This window comes from Acomys russatus, chromosome 7 (assembly GCF_903995435.1).
Source record: "Acomys russatus chromosome 7, mAcoRus1.1, whole genome shotgun sequence".
Classification (NCBI taxonomy): domain Eukaryota; kingdom Metazoa; phylum Chordata; class Mammalia; order Rodentia; family Muridae; genus Acomys; species Acomys russatus.
Window position 1 is genome coordinate 58,136,291 of NC_067143.1, and position 20,596 is coordinate 58,156,886.

Consider the following 20,596-nt stretch of genomic DNA (forward strand, 5'->3'; position numbering starts at 1 on the left):
ATTATTGCACATATATACAATAAACTGTCTACGGTAGGAGTACCATGAAACAATCAATAGTTACACAAATGTTACATTCATAGTGTTTTGGCTATTTGTATTTGGAAACCTTGAACAAAATATCTTTCCTACCTTGGTGTGTCTAGAATTCTGAATGTAAATCCATATCTATCATATCTCATCTTTATCATGCAAAACATCTGTCTAGACCAAAACCATTTAACCCCTGTTAACTAAGCTTAACCAGAGTAATTTATTAACAACTTAGTTACTGAGCCTATGTCAATTATAACCCGATTAACCAAAAACAGTAGGAAATGAAGATTAGTGGACACAATAATAAAACCTTAAGAATATCAGTTCCAAGGAACGATTCTCTGGTTGGGAGCTGCAGGATTTCTTCCACTGGAACCTGGAGTAACAAGACCCCAGAGCCTCAGCAGGAGCCGGAGCTCTGAAGCCTTCCCTTGAGTGGTTTTCTCTAGGAGCGTCTTGAAGGGCAGCGATGAACAGCCAAATCTATCTCAAGTCTCCAATCTGCCCCACCGCCAGCTCTGGGCTCATTTATATATCTCCTCCCAGAGTCTGTTCACGGGATCTTTTCAGTTGGCAGCAATTAAGCTCCTGCAGGAGGTGGTTGCTCTTCTAGTGAATTAAAATCACCTGTTCTCTCACTAGACCATTCCGATCCCACACTTGGGATCCTAAAGAACAGGTTTCTCTCCTTCAAATGTCCTTGTAAAGTAGAACATAATTTATGCATATGTCCAGGAGTGGTATAGCTGGTTCTTGCATTAGAGCTATTCCCAATTTTTGGAGAAAACATCAGATTGAGTTCCAAAGTGTAAGTTTGCACTCACAAAACAATGGAGGAGTGCTCCTTTCTCCAAATTCTCTCCAGTATGTGATGCCACTTGAGCTTTTTATCTTAACCATTCTGATGGGTGTAAGTTGGAATCTCAGGGTTGTTTTGATTTGCTTCATTTCCCTCATGACTAAGGATGCTAAGCATTTCTTTAAGTGTTTTTTGGCCACTCAATATTCCACTGCTGAGAATTCTCTGTTTAGCTCTATAACACATTTTTAATTGGATTATTTGGTTTGTTGGTGTTTGATTTCTTGAGTTCTTTATGTATTTTGGATATTAGTCCTTTGTCAGATGTCAGGTTGGTGAAGATACTTTTGCAGTCTGTAGGCTGTCATTTTGTCTTAATGACAGTGTCTTTTGGTTTACAGAAGCTTTTAAGTTTCATGAGGTCCCATTTATTATTTGATGATCTTAGAGCCTGGGCTAGTGGTGTTCTGTTTAGGAAGTTGGCTCCTGTGCCAATGTGTTCCAGGCTCTTCCCCAATTTTCTTCTAACAGATTTAGTGTGTTTGGTTTTATCTTGAGGTCTTTAATCCACTTGGATTTTAGTTTTGTGCAGGGTGATAAATATAGATCTATTTGCATCTTCTACGTGTAGACATACAGTTAGACCAGCATCATTTGTTGGAGATGTTATTTTTTCCATTGTTTGGTTTTGGCTTCTTTGTCAAAAATCAAGTGTGCATAGGTGTGTGGGTTTATTCCTGGGTATCCCATTTGATTCCATCGATCCCCTAGTCTGTTCCTACGCAGGTACCATGCAGTTTGTATTGCTGTTGCTCTGTAGGATAGCTGGAGATGAGGTATGCAAATACCTCCAGAAGATCTTTTATTGTTCCAGATTGTTTTAGCTATTCTGTTTTTTATATGAAGGTGAGAATTATACTTTCATGGTCTGTAAAGAATTGTGTTGGTATTTTGATGGGAATTCCATTGAATCTATACATTGCTTTTGGGAAGATGGTCATTTTTACTATGTTAATCCTACCTATTCATGAGCATGGGAGCTCTTTTGCCAAGAGCCATCTTGTTAAAGGAGCTTATTAGGCATGTGGGCTTTCTAGGAGGTGATCCGGTATTTTGCAAGGTCTATACCATGATGCACCCACAGAACTGCTTCCAGCCTCTAACATAGTGTCAAGAGCCATTGATTTGGGGAAGTTCAGTAGGCATGAGAGATCTCTGGAATGGATCCAGTATTTTGCAAGGTCTGTACCGTGTTGCACCCCTGAATTGCTTCCAACCTCTGACAACCCTATCAATTGTGCGCTGCCGTATCTCTTTAAGATCTGGCATTAGAGCCAGGCATGGTGGGGCATGCCTTTAATCCCAGCATCCAGGAAGGAAGAGGCAGGTGGATCTAAGTCTGCGAGTCCAAGGCCAGCTTGGTTTACAAAGCAAATCCAGGATAGCCAAGGCTACATTCAAGACCAGTCTGGTCTACAAAGTAAGTCCAGGAAAGCCACAGTTACAGAGGGAAACCTTGTCTTGAAAAACCAAAAAGAAAAAACATCTGGCATTGGTGTGAACTGTTACTTTCTGAGTATTGACCACCTTTGATTGAACAAACTTCCTACAGGATCTTGTTGAGGATGTGCTATTTGTTGTTCAGATAAATTAATCTCTGATTATGGAATTCCTGATTTGATTCAAATAGTTTTAAAAGTTAAACTGTTTTATATCTTCTAAAGCAATTTTAGGGAGTTTATGACTTCAGTAAATACCTTTGTGGACATCCAGATGCCTCACTAGGAATAGCCTTGAAGTAGATTTGTTGCCTCAAGTAAGCCTTCACTCCAGATGGCACCATGAATCCTGGTATTCACCATAAATATAGGCAAGTTGGTTTAAATTTCCCATGAAACCAAGATATAATGGGACTACCTAGAAATGTCTAAACTAAGTACGAGCCTTAATGTCTAAATATACAAACTGTTCTCTTATACCTTGTCACTTTGTGGACTCATATGCTGTCATTTTAAATTTACTCTTGTTTCTTAGAATAAAAGACAGATAAAAATTTTGTCCTGAACTCATTATGAACTAAGAGATAGCTAACTAAGAGATAGTTAGGTCAGTCCTCATTGTTAAGTCATAAATTCTTGTAAAATTTAGACCCTGTTAACCTTGAGATCATGTCAACCTTTGTCACTCTGAACTCACTGTGAACTTATGTAATGGATACATAGATAAGAAATGTTTAGCTTTACAGTGGTGAATATGATGATGGGGGCAGGAGGATCCCAGTAGTGGGTTTTTAGTTCCCAGCATCTCCACAGCCTCACCCTAAGAATATTTCGCCATGAATCTTGTGCATTCAAGTTTGTAACAAGGAGCTACCAGCTCAAAACAAATACCCAAAACACTGAGAATGTAACATTTATGTAACTCCTGATTGTGTCATGGTTCTTCTTGCTATAGGTAGTTTATTGTATGTACGTGTAATAATATAAATGTATATGTAAAAAATTTAATTTAAAAAGTTTAATTTAATTAAGAAAAGAAATGTTTAGGTTTAAAACATGTAACCTGTTGTATTTTAGAATTCATCTGTTTTTGTGACTAACTGCCCTGTTTTGACTATGAGGTAATTCTCTTTTCTCTGAAGTACAAGCACGGTGACCAACAATAAATGGTACTGAAATTGGGAAGCTTAGCCTCAGTTAAAGTTAAGGTGCCTGACTTCATCTTTTGAATGTGTGTATGTGTGTGTGAGTGGCTTACTTTCCATTTCTCTCTTTTGCTTCTCATTTCTCTGTTGATTCCCAAATAAGCTAGTAGACTCACAGCTTTACCATCAGCCTTCTAGGGCAATCAGGTGTAAGTTTACATTAGCTTACCGGACATCTCCAAAAAGAGGCCTATCTACAGATCAAAGAGTTTTTGGACATCCCTGCAGTTTCTAGCTAGAAGCTGCTCTTATAGCCTCAGCTATAGGATAATTGTGGTCAGTTTAAGTTTTCCAGCCAGTCTCTAGAGGAGGAACACTGGGCTCCCTTTCCTCTTTCTTCTTTCAGTCTTTATCAGTTGCCCGAGCCATTAGCTTTGGAGACCCAAGAGATGAAGCAAACTGGAAGGGAATCCGCATCCTATCCCCAGAGACTTTACCCTGTACCTTCACAGAGCAGCAGCCGGGCATTAACGCTCTTTCCATTTTCTCATAGTGTCTTCATTTTTTTTTTCTTCAGAGACTTGAAGTTTTTCATACAAGCCTTGCACTTGCGTGGTTAGAGTTACACCAAGATATTTTACGATTGTATGGCAATTGTGAAAAGTATTGTTTTCTTTAATTTCTTTCTCAGACCATTTGCCTGTTTGAACGTCTTGTTTTCTCCATGTGTGCTGATTGAGAGTTTTGATGGGTATAGTAATCTGGACTAGCATCTGTGGTCTCTTAGGGGTTGTAAAAAGTCTTCTCAGCCCCTTCTGGCTTTTATGATATCTGCTGAGAAGTCCAGCGTGATTCTGATGGGTTTGTCATTATATGCTACTTGGCCTTTTTCTCTTACAGCTTTTAATTTATTATTATTTTTTGTTCTGTACATTTAGTGTTTTGATTATTATGTGGCTGGAGAATTTTCTTTTCTGGTCTAGTTATTTGGTATTCTGCATGCCTCTTGTATGCTTATAGGCACTTCTTTCTTAAGATTAGGGAAATATTTTTCTATGATTTTGTTGAAAATATTTTCTGGGCCTTGGAGACAGGAATCTTCTCTTTCTTTGGTTCCTATTATTCTTAGGTTTCATCTTTCCATGGTGTCCTTGATTTCTTAGATGTTTTATATTGGGAAATTTTTAGCGTTAACATTTCTTTGATGTATGCATTGATTTCTTCTACTGTGTCTTCTACACCTTAGATTCTTTCCTCCATCCCTTGTGTTCTGTGGATAACGCATATCTCTGTAGTTCTGGTTTTCTTCTCTAAGTTCTCTCTCCAGGATTTCCTATTTGTGCTTTCCTTATTGTTTCTATTTCCATTTTCAGATCTCGAATCAACTTTATTGATTCCTTCATCTGTTTGTTTGCGTTTTCTTCCAATTCTTTTTTTTTTTTTTTTAATTTTTAGTTTGCTCACTTTGCATCCTGATTGTAACCCCCTCCCTTTTAGCCTCCTGATTCCACCATCCATTTCTTTAAGTGATTTTTTTCAATTCCTTCACCCATTTGTTTGTATTTCCCTATAATTCTTTTAGTGATTTATTTATTTCCTCTTAAAGGCCTTGCTGTACCTTCTTGTATTTATTTAAGGCTTTTATATGTTTCCTCTGTTATCATCTTCATAAGCATAGTTTTAATGTCATTCTATTGTCTTTCAGTTGTGTTAGGGGATCCAGAGCTGCTTTCCATGGGATAACTGGGTTATGAAGATGACATATTGCTCTGGGTTTTCTTCATTGTGTTTTTATGTTGGCCTTTAGCCATCTGGTTGTCTATGGAAATGGCTAGTAGATCCTGCTGCCCATTGTAGTTCTGGGGGTGTGGAAAGAGCCCTACTTAGGAAGCTGAATGTTCCTGCTGGTGCCCTCCCAAGGTGGGTGGGAATGGTCTTGAACCAGTGGATAGTTCTCAGGGACTTGCCTGTGACTCTCGTCAAACGTATGATTCTAGAGAACAGATGGGTAGCATAGGAACCCAAGGACCTTCCTCTTGCCAAGGGAAGTCCCAGAGTCAGCTGCCCTGCTACTATCTTTCTTTTTTTTTTTTTTCTGATCAAGATTTTCTTTAATGCGGATGAGCAAGACTTTATGTAGTAAGGTCAGTAGGATCTATTGTGATCCCTCTCTCCCTAGCTCCCATGGCAATAAGAACACAATCGCTACTATCTTTCTTGCTCAAGGTTAATGAGGTCCTGTTTCCAAGACACTGTGCTCAGACACTAGACACTGTGATTACTGGACACAACCATTTTGGAGTACCTGTGAGCTCAGAGTGTGGGTTGAGCTTTGGAGCAGTGGCTGGGGTTGTTTTTGTGATTGAATCTGCATGCCTGGGATAGTGAGAGTGGGCCTCTGTGCTTGCAGCTACAGGCCTCCTGTACCTAAAAGATATTCACTCCAGGGGACAGTGCAAAGTTGGAACCTCAAGCCACAGGTACCCAGAATGTTTCCATGTTGGCAGCTGCGACTATGAGCCTCCAATACCAGGAAGGCAGTATCCACTTTACAGGATGGTCTAGGTTGGTGCTGCTAGTACCCAGAAGGTATCTGTATTTTGGTTTGAGGCTTTTGTGCCGTGGTACCCCAAGGTATCCACAGACAGTGGGAGTGGGTGTGTGGCCTGAGGCTGAGGCAGCACCAGCAGGAGTGTGGGAAACTTTCCCTCAGGTTTAGCCATATGACCTGAGGTTGGACCTCTGAGTTTCCTTCATCATGGGTACCCATCTTACCTGGGAAATGAAGATGTTGGGGTTTTGGGGTCCACAGCACAGCCTGTTAGTCACTCTGCTCTCACTGTTGTTCTACTGTTCAGAAACCATGTGCACTTAGTATTGGATCTCCGTACAGTGATTCCTAAAAGTCTAAAGAACTCTTGCATGGATATTGAAAAAGCACCTAACATTTTAATACATCTTTCATTTAGAGAGTCACAGGGGTCTTAGCAAGGGGACTTCTCTGCATAGTCATAGGGGTCTTAGCAAGGGTGATTTCTGCACGTACTGCCACAAGAAGTGCAATCTAAAAACAAATGACTGCTGAGAGTGCTGAAATCAAGAATTTTTCAGTTATGAAACCCTGAAAGATTTTATTTTTCATTTTCTGTTACTACATACATTTCAGCTGTCCATTACCCTTTCAGTGAACATAATAGCACTGTGTATGTTAATGGCAATTTTATTTTTCATTAATTCTTTTATTTATTCAGTTTACAGTCCTGCCATACCCCCCTCCCTCCTCTACTTCCAGTCTGCTCTTCCTAACATCCTCCCATATTCCTCAGACCCACCCACCCCAGGTCACCAAGTCACATCAGGACTGAGTATATCCTCTTCCCTTGTGAACTAACAAAGCAGTGCCATCAAGTGAGAGTGACTGAAAAGGAGCCAAAGGTAAAGATAAAAGGACCCAGTTTCAAAATTTCAATCATAGTGGCTTTGTTTCTCTTATGCAGTATCACTGGATTCTCTGTTTAGGATCCTGGGCTTCAAGTCATTAAATTAATAATTTTTCTCTGTGTTTGACAAGGATAATTGAGGCTTGTTTAATAATTTACTCAATTAGTCTTGGTATTTCATTTATTTTTTGGCTGTATTACATCCCAGGTCAAGGACTGAGCTTCCCTAACCTACTTTGGCTACAAGGCTTGTTTGCCTGTTTTTTTGCTTTATTCTGGAGATGAGGGGGTTTAACATGGGGATCACCACCATGTAGAACACAGACATGACCTTGTTCTGGTCAGTGGAGTAGCTTGACTTCGACATCACATAAATGAAGGTGATAGTCCCATAGTAGAGAGTGACAGCAGTGAGGTGGGAGGTGCAGGTGGAAAAGGCTTTCTGACGGCCCTCAGTGGAGCGCATCTTCAAGATGGTGATGAGGATATAAACATAAGATATGACTATGACAAAGAGTGTGGTAATAGTGATTGAGCCAGCAGAAAGTGAGATAACAACTCCAGAGACACTGACATCAGAACAGGAGAGTTCTATTAAAGGAACAAAATCACAGAAAAAGTGATTGATTCTATTAGGTCCACAAAAGAGAAAGGAGAAAAAGGAAACTGCAATGATGGAAGCATTAAGAAAACCCCCTATGTAAGATCCTACAGCCAACTGGATACAGACCTGTGTGGACATTTTGGTGGAATAAACCAGTGGGTTGCAGATTGCCATGAAGCGATCATAAGCCATGGCCGCCAGAAGGAAACATTCAACTGACCCAAAGAAATCAGCCAAACTGAGCTGGATGCCACATCCAAAGTAAGAGATGGTATTTCTCTCCACTAGGAAGTTGACAAGCATATTGGGTGTGACAGAAGAAGAAATGCCTGTGTCAACAGAAGCCAAGTGGCTGAGAAAAAAGTACATGGGGTGATGGAGCTGGGAAGAGACTCTGATGAGAAGGATGGTGATGAGGTTCCCAGACACAGTCACCAGGTAGATGCACAGGATGATGGTGAAGAAGAGAACTCTAAGCACTGGGTCATCTGTTAAGCCCAATAAGATGAACTTTGTCACTGCAGTGTGGTTTTCATTCAGGAAAGCCCTGGGACAGCATTGTCGCTGCCAGATCAAGGCTGTGATGGGAACATTATAGGAAGATCATTTATAAATGTATGCTATCATTTTCATTAACCCAAACAGTAGGTCATCTTTGAAACATGAGAAAATAAATATATCATTCAAAGAGAATTTGACAGTTTCATCTGACAATGTTTTGTTGGAATTCTTGGTGTGCATACATTTATGCTTAATTAATGTGACTTAGAATTTTAAACACAAATTCCAGAAAATTTCATCACGTAATATCTTTTATTTCTTAAGTATATAAATATCAAGTACCCTATGAGCATATAAAGGGGGAGAAAGTCCCCCTCAGGCACAGTCATAGGGGAGGGGAGTAAGGGGAAAATGGGAGGGAGGGAAGAACGGGAGGTTACAAGGGATGGGATAACCATTGAGATGTAATAAGAATAAATTAAAAAAAGCAAAAAAGTATATAAATATCATAAAATATACCAATGTAGTTTTATATCTAAGGTTAAAAGGGTAATGCTTATATAAATGTCAGAAATTTTAAATATCACAAAAGTTAAAATATGAAACCACAGAATAGTGTGAAGAAAACTTAAATAATGGGTAACCTTTGCTGAATACACATTAAGCACCAGGACATTTCTTTTGTTTCCATGAGGTAGTATTAAACATTTTTATTATTTTTATTTCTTTGAGCATATTTAGTTTTATTGTTGGTAAATGTATTAAGACTATATAAGTCTAGAATGAGGATGTGACCCCCCCAGCCCATTAAAGTTTATCTCACTTTTAAGTAAATACTATTTATGAAAGAGTCAGTGAAATTCAGAGCACATACACATTTGGGACATACAGCAGGGTAGTTCTGCAGCTATGTGGTTAATACACAAAAGATGAGTTTCTGCAGTACACAGCCTGTTAGTGAAGCAAGGCCACATCAATATAAATTTGCTTATTAAAACTTGGAAAAATAGAAAAAAAATCTGTGATTTCTGACCAGAATGTGATGGAATGAAATTATATAGTTTCCAACACAGTAAAATTGTGAGTAAATATTTAACCTAAAAGCTAAGAAGTTTACCCAGGCTCATCCATCTAAGGGCTACATGCACTCTTACCTCAAGAATTTTAATATTATGCCTTCTGTTTTTCTAAAATAACCGATGCTTATGATGGTAGAACATTCAGCCAATAATCAAAGCAAGCATTTCCACAAGGCACTACCAACAGTATGCCATCAAATCATTTCAAGGAATATTGACCTCACTTGCCTGAGTTGAAAGTTTCTATACTGTTAGAGATCATGCTGGGTTCTGGATTTGTAGTGTCTAGATAAATAATAAACCTTTAACAATTGAGGTCACCTGATTATCCGCAGGAGTTTGAATATGAAAATAGAAGTTAATTCAGCTAGTTTTTGGTCTAGTTTATTGCCTTTATTTTATCTGACTTCTGTGTCCATTTATATGCATTATTTTATTTTATTTTTTTTGGTTTTTTGAGACAGGGTTTCTCTGTGTAGACTTGACTGTCCTGGACTCACTTTGTAGACCAGGCTGGCCTAGTCTCAAATGATAAAGCTCAAATCAGTAAGCCAGATTGACCCACAAATCTCACAACCTACCTCTTCAAACAAGAATTTATCATGAAGTAAGAAGTTTAGACTTGATACCCTATGAGCATATACAGGGGGAGGTAATCCCCCTCAGGAACAGTCATAGGGGAGGGGAATAATGGGAAAATGGGGGGGGGGAAGGAATGGGAGGATACAAGGGATGGGATAAACATTGAGATGTAACAAGAATAAATTAATAATAATAAAAAAAAGAAGTTTAAAGTCATTACAATTTTATAGCTGCCAAGCTGTCTCAATTGTCATTGTCCCTGCTGAGGCTCTGGAGTCCAGTGTGAATTCAAATCATCGGGGATTATTATATCACTATCAGTAAGTACTGAGCAGTTCATTTCATAAACAAAACTACTTTTCAAGGAGGCATTCCATCTCAAGTGATATTTTTCTCTTGTTTCTTATATAATAAATAACATTTGGTAGTTATTCAAAGCACGTGATAAAAATTTTCCCACTGTGTGTTATTAATTATATTTTTCCCATTGCATTTTTGCACGTATATTGATTGTATTGTATTCTAAATCTATGCAAAATTTTTACTTTAGTTTTATTACTTGAAACATTTTTTAATTTTAAGTATATTTTGGTCCTATTCTTTCCCTCTCCACGCCCTTCCAATTCTCCTCACCCTCCCTACATGCCCAATTTTAAGTTCTTTCTCAAAAATAACCAAACAAAACAGAACTTAACAACATATACCCACCCAAACGAAGAAAACAGCATAAAACTACATCCAGAAGGAAAACAACCAAAACACAAAACTAATAATAATAATAATAATAATAATAATAATAATAATAATAGCAAACTAAGAGACTGTGGAGTCCATTATATGTTTCCCAGCTACTCCTGAATATGAATCCTGTCCTGAAGTGGTTTGTATGCTGTTACTCTACTGGAGACAACCTAGTGGATAGCTTTTCATCCATACATTCACTCCTTTTTAAAAAATATAATAAAAGAAAAAATAATGAGATAATGTAAAACTTACCTCTTTGGAGTTGGACAAGACAAACTATGGAAAAGAGCCCAAGAGAAGACACAAGAATCAGAGAAACAGTCATTCTCACAAAGAGGAATTTCATAAAGGCTCTGAACTGGAAGCCATAATGTAAGAAAAGAGGACCCAGCACAGACACTGCAGCCCCTCTGTGTGCTTCTTCTGTCTCTGTGCATTCAAAGGGTCTTAATTTCTTTTTTAAAAATATATTTTATTAATTTATTCATATTACAGCTAGATTGTTATCCCTTTCCTTCTATCCTCCCATTCTTCCCTCCCTCCCATTTCCCCCTTACTCCCCTCCCCTATGACTGTGACTGAGGGGGACCTCCTCCCCCTATATATGCTCATAGGGTATCAAGTCTCTTCTTGGTACCCTGCTATCTTCCTCTGAGTGCCACCAGGCCTCCTCATCCAGGGGACGTGGTCAATACATGGTATACACTCACTTATATCTGGGCCTTTATTTCTTATGAAGCGAGGTTCTGAAGAGGATTCTGAAGAGATAAATTTGATGGAGACATCCTACTTATAGCTGAGTGTTCCAAGTTCTCTTACTTCTGCATAATGTCTGCCTGTGGGTGTCTATATTTGCTTCCACCTGCTTCAGGAGGAAGCTTCTCTTACGACACCTGAACAAGGCACTGATCTATGAGTAAAGCAGAATATCATTAGGAGTCATTTTATCACATTTTCTTTCTTGTTTTAAGTCCAATATTATTTGGTTTTACCCTAGGTCCCTGAGCAATCTAGTCTCAGCTTCTTTGTCACCCTGAGCAGTATTGAGTATGGGTTCCTTATCATGGAGTGGGCCTTAAGTCCGTTGTTACTCCTGTAAGCTTTGTGTCAACATTGGTCTAGCATATTTTCAGGTGCTACACCCCTGTAGATGAAGATTTTTTGTCTAGCTTGGTGTTTACATTTTCTTCTTGAGAGCACCTAGAGTACCTTACTTTACTACAAATTCTGGAACATGGGAATAAAAGTTCTATATAGGCACTGGCTCAATGTTTTCCTATTCAATGAGTTGTGAATGTGTTGTCTTCAGCAATGTGGCTTTTGTCAGTTTGTGGACTATAGATTTGGGTTATTTGGAAATTACCATTAGGGTCCTTCATCTAACAACTTAATTAGATTTAACCTATTTCCAGTACCAGAAGCTTTGGTGACAAGAAAGCCAGTTAGGACTCTGTCTCACTCCCATTATTTGCTGATTCCATTTAGATCATCTATTATCTATCTATCTATCTATCTATCTATCTATCTATCTATCTATCTATCTATCTCTATTTCCATGTTTCCCACAATACAGAAGCAGCTGGACCGATAGAAACATAGAATGGCCCTTAGAAGACAGGTACTACACCCATTTGGTGGCAGCACCATAGAAGTCTGGGACAGAATTTTAAAGAAAAATCATATGCTTTGAATCAGCACTCAATATATATGGTAGGTTTTCTTACATAGGATCTATGGGTCCAGAAATCAAGGTGTAGAAAAAGGAAGAGATCCATACTTCTGCTCATTATCACCTCTAGTGAGTCACTAGAAAAATTTTGCTTCCTGCTCCTGTGATCTCATTATCTGCTTGCCTAGAAGTTTGGTTCCTGGAGAGAGGAGAGCACTCCTCTCAGGAGCCCCAACAAACATTCCAATGAACAGGAAGCTCACACTATTTACCTTAGGAAGACTTTGATCTTCTAATGCTCTTAAACCAATAGGATAAGAGGGCGTTAACAAGGCTAGAAGAGGTCATTCTAGTTCCTAGAATACAACAAATGTTCAGCACATATTTCTGAAAGATATGAATGAAAGAAATATTTCCCCATATCTGGTGGAGAAACCTAATCATAGTCAGTAATGTAAGCTAATACCAGCTGTCACTTATTGAGGTACGAATTATGAAATGTTAGTTATTACTGGAGAACATCCATACCACTTTCTACACACTATTTTCTAGGTAACAATTATATTTTATACTCTTGTGTGTATCTCAAATAACTGTTCAGCTTTGCATCTCATCCCTCCCTCCCTATATTCTCCAATGCCTCTAATAGTTGTTACTAGACGTAAGATACACCAACCACTAAAATACTAAAAAAATTGGAGTACATGAATTAAAGAAACCAAATTAGTCCGTTTTTATAACTGATTTAATATCTTTGATCATGAATTAACCTGAATCAAATATCAACTTGCAGGAAGATAATTTGTTATCACTACCTCACATTATTACCAAGTGAAAGTGCAACAGTACTCAAATAGAGAGGAAAACAAGATATTACTTGAGATTAGCAGACTCCTTGAAAATTAATTGTGTTTGTGTGAAATGAACTGCTCAGTACTCCCTGGTGACTTGAATTCACACTGGAATCCAGAGCCTCAGCAGGGACTTATCCTCACTGATGAACAATAACAGAGAAGACAGCTTTGCAACTATAAAATCACAATAACTTTCAACGTCTTATTTTGGAATGAATTCTTATTTAAAGAGGTAAGATTTTAATCCACTTGGACTTTAGCTCTGTGCAGGGTCATATATATGGATCTATTTGCATTTTTCTATATGTAGACATCAATTTAGACCAGCACAATTTGTTGAAGTTGCTATCTTTTTTCCATCGTATGGTTTTAGCTTCTTTGTAAAATATCAAGTGTGTAGGTATGTGGGTTTATTTCTGGCTCTTTGATTCAATTTCATTGATCCATCAGTCTGTTTCTGTGCCAGTATCATGCAGTTCAAAAAAAAAAGTCACTGTTGTTTTATAGTATATGTTGAGATCAGGGATGGAGATTCCTCTGGAAGATATTTTCTTGTACAGAACTCTTATTAATCTGGGTTTTTGTTTTTCCTAATGAGGGGAGCAGGGACTATCCTTGACATGGACTCTTGCCCACTGTTTGATCATTTCCTCCTGGTTGAGTAGCCTTTCCAGGCCACAAAGAACGAGGATACAAGCACTCCTAATGATACCTGATAGGCTGGGGTCAGATTGTAGGAGAGGAGGGTTCCTCCTCTAAAAGGACATTGGGGAAGGTGATAAGGGCAAGGAGGAGGGTAGGTGGGGACAGGAGGGATGAGGGAGCATTACAATTGCATATAATGTGAATAAATTATAAGAAATAAATTTTTTTTAAAAGATGTAAAATTTTGACGTTGGCGGTAAATAGAGATACTTTGCAGGTTACTGAGAAGAGACTTGATACCCTATGAACATATACAGGGGGAGGTAATCCCCCTCAGGAACAGTCATAAGGGAGGGGAATAAGGGGAAAAGGGGAGGGAGGGAAGAATGGGAGGACGCAAGGGATGGGATAACCATTGAGATGTAACAAGAATAAATTAATAATAAAAAAAAGAAAATGCATTATATTAATGGACATGGTATAGAATGAAATTAGATGGAGTTGGGCAAATATGTAGCTGAAGTAAAATGAACTATATGGAATGACTTTATAGTTACATAGGCGAAGTATTCAAGATGATTGGTATAAAACTAAGTTTCCTCTTTTTTATTGAAAATAGATTTTTTTCTTTTATACACTACATCCTGATTACAGTTTATTCTCTCTCCACTCACCTCATCTACACTGAAGTTTTAAAAAAAAAATCCTTATTTAACCATCCACCTGTAAGACCAGAAAACAACATGACCATCTGGTGTACATATGTAGCATTCACCAGAAGACTACTAAGTTCAATAGCTTTGAAATGCTTTGGTACCTTACTGTCAGGAAATACTATGTGCAGAGACCTGCTTTGCTGGCATACTATGTGCAGAGACCTGCTTTGCTGGCATACTATGTACGGAGACCTGCTTTGCTGGTGGACTCATTTTACCAACATCACAGGCATCACAGTGGACAAATAAAAATGTAAATATAGGATGTGAGAAAAGAGAACCAATCTGCCCCTTTTTGGACTTCTTAACTTCTTAGTTTGATATTTATCGAGCAGTGCTCTCTGTTGAAAATCATGTGGATTTATCACATCACACTCCAGTTAAAAAAAACATGCTGTGACATTGGGAAAGAATTCATAGTGTTTTAATAGAAAATTGATAATAATGTGGTAACATTATTCATACTGTACATGATGAGAAAATTGGTATTTCAAATTAATTTAAAGACAGTGATGCATTTATAACCATTTACAATATTTAATGAGCCTACAACAGGAAGTTCTATTTGTAAATTTAGTGTGATCTCTATTGTATTTCTTCCCAATTCTGAAAATAAAATTTATCAGCTTTATAAAAGTGATGAAGACATGACCTTTCTTACAGAAATGATAGATTATATGACCAGCATCACCAACAAAGCATCTCTCTGTGTATTAGCCATCAGAAAACTGAAATACTACCCTGATGTCTGTCATTAATTTGTATGTGCCCTCAACTGCATGGCCACTCTTCATGTATAGTGTGGTTATTAAAAGGAATAGACTGAATCCAACTTACATCATGTTTTTGATTCTCTTTTTAAAATTTTGTTTTTATTTTTGTGTATGAGTTTTGCATGCATATGTATATATTAGTGCACCATATATATGCCTGGTGCCTGTAAACACCAGAAGAGGTCACTGGGTTCCAATAACTGGAGACATAGATCAAACCTGGGTTCTCTCCAAGTACACCACACACACACACACACACACACACACACACACACACACACACACGTTATTAAACTAGAAAATATTTTCTACTGTAAAGTGGATATTATAAAATACATTAATGTGTTGTAAACATAAAAATAAAAACATAACTTTTCAATCCCGTGCTGGTGATTTAGTAAGCATTCAATAAAAGTTAACATAGACTTAAGTCTTCCTTAAATGATAATATGCTCTTAGATTTTAATCCTTTGTTGCATTTATAATAAATACAGTGTTATTAAGACTCATATTATTGTATATTTTTTTTGTTTATTTGTGTGAATAGAATGGTGCAGGGAAAATACCGTGTGTGTGGATGTAAAAGACAACCCAACCAACATTCAGGAGTTGGTGCTCTCTTCCCATCATCTGGGTTCGAGCTTTCCAACTCTGGCTTTCAGGTGTCAGGCTTGGTGGAAAGAACCTTTACCTGAAAAGCCATATCATCAGGCAAAATCTCATAATTTCAAATCTAAGGATGTAACATCAATTATGTTTTATTATAAATGTAAATAATAGGTACATATTATTTATAATATATTTCTAGCATTTCTTCTTTTTTATTTTTATTTTTATTTATTTTATTTTATTTTTTATTAATTTATTCTTGTTACATCTCAATGTTTATCCCATCCCTTGTATCCTCCATTCCTCCCCCCCCCCCCCATTTTCCCATTATTCCCCTTCCCTATGACTGTTCCTGAGGGGGATTACCTCCCCCTGTATATGCTCATAGGGTATCAAGTCTCTTCTTGGCAACCTGCTGTCCTTCCTCTGAGTGCCACCAGGTCTCCCCCTCCAGGGGACATGGTCAAATGTGAGGCACCAGAGTACATGAGAAAGTCATATCACACTCTCCACTCAACTGTGGAGAATGTTCTGTCCATTGGCTAGATCTGGGTAGGGGTTTAAAGTTTACCTCCTGTATTGTCCTTGGCTGGTGCCTTAGTTTGAGCGGGACCCCTGGGCCCAAATCTGCCTATCATATTGTTCTACTTGTAGATTTCTAGGACCCTCTGGATCCTTTTATTTTGCTATTCTCCCATGCGTCTCTCATTTAGAGTCCCAATAGGATGCCCTCCCCTCTGTCCCAGTTTCCTGGTAAGTGAAGGCTTTCGTGGGACATGCCCCTTGGGCTAGTATGCAGATATAAGTGAGTATATACCATTTGATTCTTTCTGCTTCTGGGTTAACTCACTCATTATGATCATTTCTAGCTCAATTTTATGTGGTAACCATGGGAAGCTTAAATGTAGTCTTTCCTTGATTTGTGTATACTTTGAACAACACTGTCAATGTTTATTTATAATGTGGTTACTGACAGTAATTGACTGAGTTCAACCTGTTTGGTTTTCATATCTAATATTCTTTCCAAAGATTTATTATTTTATTTAATGTGTATGAATGTTGCCTGGTGTACATACTGTACATATGCCTGAAGGAGCAGGAGAGGGCACTGGGTCCAAATAACTGTAAAAACAGACTTCTGTGATAAAGAATGTGGGTGCTGGGAATCAAACCCAGGTCCTCTGCAAGTGTAGCCAGTGCTCTTACCCCAGAGCAATCTTTGAATTCCACAATGTGTTACTTTATATATGTGAAAGGTGTTTTTCTGCTGTTACATGGGAAGTATAAAAGAACTAATTGCAAGCTAGTTGGCAGTGGCATACACATTTAATCCCAGCACTTGGGAAGCAGAGACAGGAAGATCTCGGTGAGTTCAAGGCCAGCCTGGTCTACATAGCAACACAGCCAGAACTACACAGAGAAACATTATCATGGAAAAAGGAATTAATTGATAGTTCATGGAAATAAAAACATAAATAAATAGAATTTTTTAAAACCCTGTGCTGGTGATTTAGTAAGCATTCACTAAATTTAGCAATGATTTAAGTACTCATAGCATAATTCTATGATGTTACATTTTAATACTTTGTCATTGATATTTTGTAAGGAGTCATATTATTTTTTTATTCATTTATGATTTCTTTGTGTGAAGCGATGGTGCAAGTAAAATAGCATAGATGTGACTGTCAAAGGACAACATGCATCCTACCCTGTGAGTTCCAGGAGTCAAACAATGCCTGTTAGGTCTCAGGCTTGGTGGCAAGAAACTTTACCTGCCAACCTAACTTACCAGCTTAAGTCTAATGATTTTTACATATTTGAAATTAATGACAAGTACATATGTTTTGTTGATAATAAAAGTTATTTATTATTTGTGGCACATTTCTTGCATTTCTGATTAAATATCTTGAAGAACTTATTGTACATAAATGTATAAATAATGAAAACCCTGAGTAAGACATCCATGTTGAAATAATTTTGGATAATATATTCGCTTATAAGGCTCACCATGTCTGTATTATATTAAGGAAATTGAACTATTTATAAATTTTTCCTGTTCTCTCTCCATCACAGCCTTTATCTGGCAGCAGCTACAGTGTCCCATGGCTTTCTTGAAGGATGGGAACCACACTGTAGTGGCAGAGTTCATTTTATTGGGCTTAACAGATGACCCAGTGCTTAGAGTTCTCTTCTTCACCATCATCCTGTGCATCTACCTGGTGACTGTGTCTGGGAACCTCATCACCATCCTTCTCATCAGAGTCTCTTCCCAGCTCCATCACCCCATGTACTTTTTTCTCAGCCACTTGGCTTCTGTGACACAGGCATTTCTTCTTCTGTCACACCCAATATGCTTGTCAACTTCCTAGTGGAGAGAAATACCATCTCTTACTTTGGATGTGGCATCCAGCTCAGTTTGGCTGATTTCTTTGGGTCAGTTGAATGTTTCCTTCTGGCGGCCATGGCTTATGATCGCTTCATGGCAATCTGCAACCCACTGGTTTATTCCACCAAAATGTCCACACAGGTCTGTATCCAGTTGGCTGTAGGATCTTACATAGGGGGTTTTCTTAATGCTTCCATCATTGCAGTTTCCTTTTTCTCCTTTCTCTTTTGTGGACCTAATAGAATCAATCACTTTTTCTGTGATTTTGTTCCTTTAATAGAACTCTCCTGTTCTGATGTCAGTGTCTCTGGAGTTGTTATCTCACTTTCTGCTGGCTCAATCACTATTACCACACTCTTTGTCATAGTCATATCTTATGTTTATATCCTCATCACCATCTTGAAGATGCGCTCCACTGAGGGCCGTCAGAAAGCCTTTTCCACCTGCACCTCCCACCTCACTGCTGTCACTCTCTACTATGGGACTATCACCTTCATTTATGTGATGCCGAAGTCAAGCTACTCCACTGACCAGAACAAGGTCATGTCTGTGTTCTACATGGTGGTGATCCCCATGTTAAACCCCCTCATCTACAGCCTCAGAAGTAAGGAGATTAAGGGTGCTCTGAAGAGATTATTATAAGCAAACATTTGCATAGAGTAATCAGTTGTTTGGTGAAGCTTAATAAAATAATGGTAATCATGCAAGGCCAGTGTGACCATCATCTCAGCTTTGGTTATTAGCCTCATCATTACTCCTTTGGCCCTAACCCATTTCTTTCAGTATATATAACTATTGTATTTTATTGCATTTCTCCTTTTTATATTTTTAATGTATTTTTGGAAATATTATTCAACTCTTCTCAGTACTATAGTTCCATCTCCTATACAACCAACACTATGCTCTTTTTTGTCAAATTCAACTTGGACTGTCTGTATACACTTAGGTGTGTAGGCATCTATTGATGCATGGTTAGCCTGATGGGACAACACTCTTAAAGAAAATTGACTCTCCTTTTCTTACAAATATCCATTGTCCAAAACAACACAGCTAAGGAGAAATGTCATTCCCTCTCTCTATGCTGGTATTTTGTAAATTTTGAGCTTGTAGACACTGACACAGATACCATAAGTTCATATCTACAACCATTCTTCTGTGTCCTGAAAGCAATGGTTCTTTATAGTCATCTACCACCTTTTTCTCTCACAATCTTTTCACCTACTGTTTCACAGTGATTCTTGAGTGTGGAGAGAAAGGTGTGTGATACACAAGTTTCATTTAGAGCTGAGCATTTTACAACCTCTAAGTCTCTATACACGGACAGGTTGTGTGTTAATCATCAACTATTACAAAAAGAATCTGCTCTGATAAGGGTTGGTAGATGAACTAATCCATGGGTATAATGTCAAGTCATTGCCATTGGATTGATACTATGTCTATTTAGCAGGATAATGGTGGTAGGTTCTTCACTAGGGTACATGACCTCTCCAGTGCTGGTTTTGGCCCTGGTAGTGGTGCTAGGTGTGTGCTTCATCTTGTGGAGCTTGCCTTAGATACAGACAGTAAGTTTTTGGTGGTTCCATGATATTTGTGCCACTACAGCAAGAACAGCATGATGGTTACTTTATATTGTAAGTTTCATGAGACAAATTGTCTATACAACATATGAGATATTTATGAATATGGTAATTATTAGGCTATTAACATTTGCAAATACTAATTCTTTAATTCACCTCAGAATAGAATTCAGCTGTTCCTTTATTTTCTATGATTCTCTCCTTTGATTGCCATTACTGGATTTTTTATTTCTTGAGATTATCAAGTTTGGTGTATTTGCTATTTTCTCTGGCAGATAATAGTCAGCTTTCCATACTTATAATCTTTTCTGGATTTCTTGATCTAATTTTCTGGGTTTCCTAATTAAATATCACTTGTCCCATAGAGATTTCATCACTAACATAGCCAACCTACAAGCGCTCACTCCCACTACATCTATATTTATTACTCATAGTATTTGCATTTATTCTTCTCCACCACATTCTACCTTTTCAAATGTTGATTTTTTACAAGTATACTATCTACTGAAGTATCAATTTCATGAAAATTATTTTTTTTCTTTTTTTATTAATTTATTCTTGTTATATCTCAATGTTTATCCCATCCCTTGTATCCTCCCATTCCTCCCCCCCATTTTCCCATTATTCCTCTCCCCTATGACTGTTCCTGAGGGGGATTACCTCCCCCTATATTTAATTCAGTAACATATCTTTTTGGTTCTGCAATACAATCAATTCTCAATATCTAGAATTGCTTCAATGGTTATCCTGTATCTACCTGTAAAACAATTCCAGCCTTTGATTCAATATGCCATAAAGGATTTGACATCATGAAGGTAGACATCACTGGTGTTTGGTACTTACTCCCTCCTTCTTTCTAAACTATCCTCAAATATGAGAGAGAGCGAACGAGAGAGAGAGCAAGAGAGAGAGAGAGAGAGAGAGAGAGAGAAGAGAAG

General features: G+C 37.9%; 1 protein-coding gene and 1 pseudogene across 1 annotated transcript; one reads left to right on the plus strand and one right to left on the minus strand.

Annotated features, from left to right (window-relative positions):
- Window positions 1-7,145: 7,145 nt before the first annotated feature.
- Window positions 7,146-8,082, minus strand: LOC127192023 (olfactory receptor 497-like; annotated as a pseudogene).
- A 9,715-nt stretch (window positions 8,083-17,797) lies between these two features.
- LOC127192294 (olfactory receptor 497-like) lies at window positions 17,798-18,723 on the plus strand. Its single transcript, XM_051149619.1, is given in 2 exon segments — window positions 17,798-18,002; window positions 18,005-18,723. Coding segments are annotated over 2 exon segments (924 nt in total).
- Window positions 18,724-20,596: the final 1,873 nt, after the last annotated feature.